Here is a 2,797-nt window from a genome sequence, read left to right as displayed (position 1 = left end):
ATCTGTAAGCCTTGTTGTCCAGGTCTCACAGCTCTGTGATATATACCCTTTCAATTCCAAATACCAAAATTAGAGTTCTTCTCTTTCCTGCTCCAAACATCATCCCTTTTTCTGTTGCTCCCTCTCTACAGTTTTCTTTGACTCTGTAATTTTTTTTTGTCTTTCAAAATTAGTTATATTCTCATTTATGTTTGGAAGCAGTCCATCACTAAATAACCTAATCTACTTCATTTCTCAATTAATCAGGACTGAGACCTTCAGCTTAGCTCACATTGTGAATATTCGTAAGTTGGTGTGAGTGCGCATGTGCATGTGTCTTTGTTTAGACTTCCATTGTGTGTTCTTTTTTGTCTGAAAATAAACTGGTAGCATAAATAAACAAATAAGAATATTTTGTTCTTTCTATAGTCATATTCAATTCAAGTTTGTTCACCCAATGTTAACATTTTAAAGTTACTACTGAATTGTTTTTCATCTTACAGTAAACTCTCTTTTATATGTAAGATTATTAAGACTGCAGATGTTCCTTTGTCTGTAACAGCAAAATTAGAAATAACCTGGAAATGCAGAAAAGGGGAATAAGATTAAAGTGTTTTTGTAAAAAAAGTTTATTTTTTCATGAAAAACGTCTTCTTGGCTCTGGAATATCTTTAATCTTCATTTATGTAAATGCTAACTTCGGGATGCATAGAAAGAACTCATTCACTGGAGAAGTTATGGATTGTATTGACAACAGGACAAATGTCTGACTGGAACATAAAAATAAAGCTATAAAAATTCTACTGTCATAATGGCAGTATTTGGAAGTGGCATAGATTTTTTCCCAATTGTTTGCAATGGTTTGACAGTGAGTGGGCAGACTTTGAGTTTATGTGATTCTTTCTTCAGGTACAGAAAAAAAATTAATGATGAAGGCAAAAAATGCAAGTTCTGAAGGCTACTTTGTTCTACGGGGTTTTTCTAATTGGCCTCATTTGGAAGTAGTTCTCTTTATGGTTATCTTGACATTCTACTTGATGACGTTGATAGGCAACCTGTTCATCATTATCTTGTCATACCTGGACTCCAATCTCCACAATCCGATGTACTTCTTCCTCTCAAACCTCTCTTTTCTGGATCTCTGCTACACCACCAGCTCTATCCCTCAGTTTCTAGTCAACCTCTGGGGCCCAGAAAAAACCATCTCTTATGCTGGTTGCATGATTCAACTTTACTTTTCCCTTGCACTGGGAACCACAGAGTGTATACTACTGGTGGTGATGTCCTATGACCGTTATGTAGCTGTATGTAGACCTTTGCATTACACTGTCCTCATGCACCCTCGTTTCTGCCATCTCTTGGCTGTGGCTTCATGGGTAAGTGGGTTTACTAACTCAGCACTTCATTCCTCCTTTATCTTCTGGGTACCACTGTGTGGACATCACCAAGTGGACCACTTCTTCTGTGAAGTTCCAGCACTGCTACAACTGTCATGTGTTAATACCCATGCTAATGAGCTGACCCTCATGGTCACGAGCTCTATTTTTGTTCTGATACCTCTCATCCTCATTCTTAGCTCCTATGGTGCCATTGCCCAGGCTGTGCTGAGGATGCAGTCAACAACGGGACTTCAGAAAGTCTTTGGGACATGTGGAGCCCATCTTATGGTTGTATCCCTCTTTTTCATTCCAGCCATGTGCATATATCTCCTGCCATCTTCGGGAAATTCTCAAGATCAAGGCAAGTTCATTGCCCTGTTTTATACTGTTGTCACCCCTAGCCTCAACCCTCTAATCTACACCCTCAGAAACAAAGATGTAAGAGAGGCAGTAAAGAGACTAATGGGATGGGAGTGGGAGGTGTGACAGAGAGATTATCTGTTCTACAATTTTTGTTCAGAGAATCTTATCTATCTTGAAGATTGGTTACTGCTCTTTTGATACTGATTTGGTCTACAACCCACCAAGCATAGAAAAAGAGTTCTTTTTATTGGTTAATTCTGAAATATTATCTAGAGATAACCTTTTGTCTTTTTTAGAGATAACCTTTTTGATTTGTACCACTTTAACCATTAATTATTCCTCATTTAATGTTCATACAAGTTAGGGACTGGGTTTTAAAATTAATATGCTAAGTTTATGGACTGGGCATTAATATCTATAGAAAGACAAGGCAACATAGAAAAAATTTAGACTAATGGAGTTTTTGATCATGGACATGAATTAAATTTAGCTAAGTGGAGAAAGATATATGACAATTCTTTGACTGAGACAAACTTTTTTCTAAGATACTAAATTGTATGAGTGTTTTGTCCTGTGGGCCTATATACTTATACCATTGAACAGTATAAAGAAATATTTGGTCAAAATGGTTCTTTCATTTATCCATCCATTTATTCATCCACTTATTCACTTCATTAGCTAAATCTCTTGTAGATTGTGGAGATCTTGGTAACACAGATAAATAAAACACTATTTTTGCCTGAGTAGAACTCATTCTCTAGTGGGGGAAATGACAATGTAAGATAAAAAATGAAGTATCTGTACATGACTTAATCTGTCATTGACACAAGGCTAATAAATTAAGGTAGATTTTTAAAATCTAAAACAAAACAAAATGTTTGGCCAAAAATCTTGAAAATATATGCCAATTGGTAAGTCCTGTAGGAAGATAATGCTGATAAATGAAATCAAACCAAACCAAACAGAGTACGTGTTTAATTTGTCTCGGTTAATGACAGATATTTTAAAACTTTTCTTTATCAACATCATTTTTCCTTGCTGTGTAGTATTAGTTTTAAATGTTGAAAGGAAAATTG

The 2,797-nt window shown here is 35.8% G+C and overlaps 1 protein-coding gene across 1 annotated transcript; it reads left to right on the top strand.

The window, feature by feature from the left end:
- The first annotated feature begins 905 nt into the window (after positions 1-905).
- LOC131413957 (olfactory receptor 2J3-like) lies at positions 906-1,844 on the top strand. Its single transcript, XM_058554963.1, has one exon. The coding sequence runs from the start codon at positions 906-908 to the stop codon at positions 1,842-1,844; it is 939 nt and encodes a 312-aa protein (XP_058410946.1).
- The last annotated feature ends 953 nt before the right edge of the window (positions 1,845-2,797 follow it).

This window comes from Diceros bicornis, chromosome 14 (assembly GCF_020826845.1).
Source record: "Diceros bicornis minor isolate mBicDic1 chromosome 14, mDicBic1.mat.cur, whole genome shotgun sequence".
NCBI classification, from domain to species: domain Eukaryota; kingdom Metazoa; phylum Chordata; class Mammalia; order Perissodactyla; family Rhinocerotidae; genus Diceros; species Diceros bicornis.
Note: the sequence above shows the minus strand (reverse complement) of the source record. Positions and strands in the feature narration are given on the sequence as shown.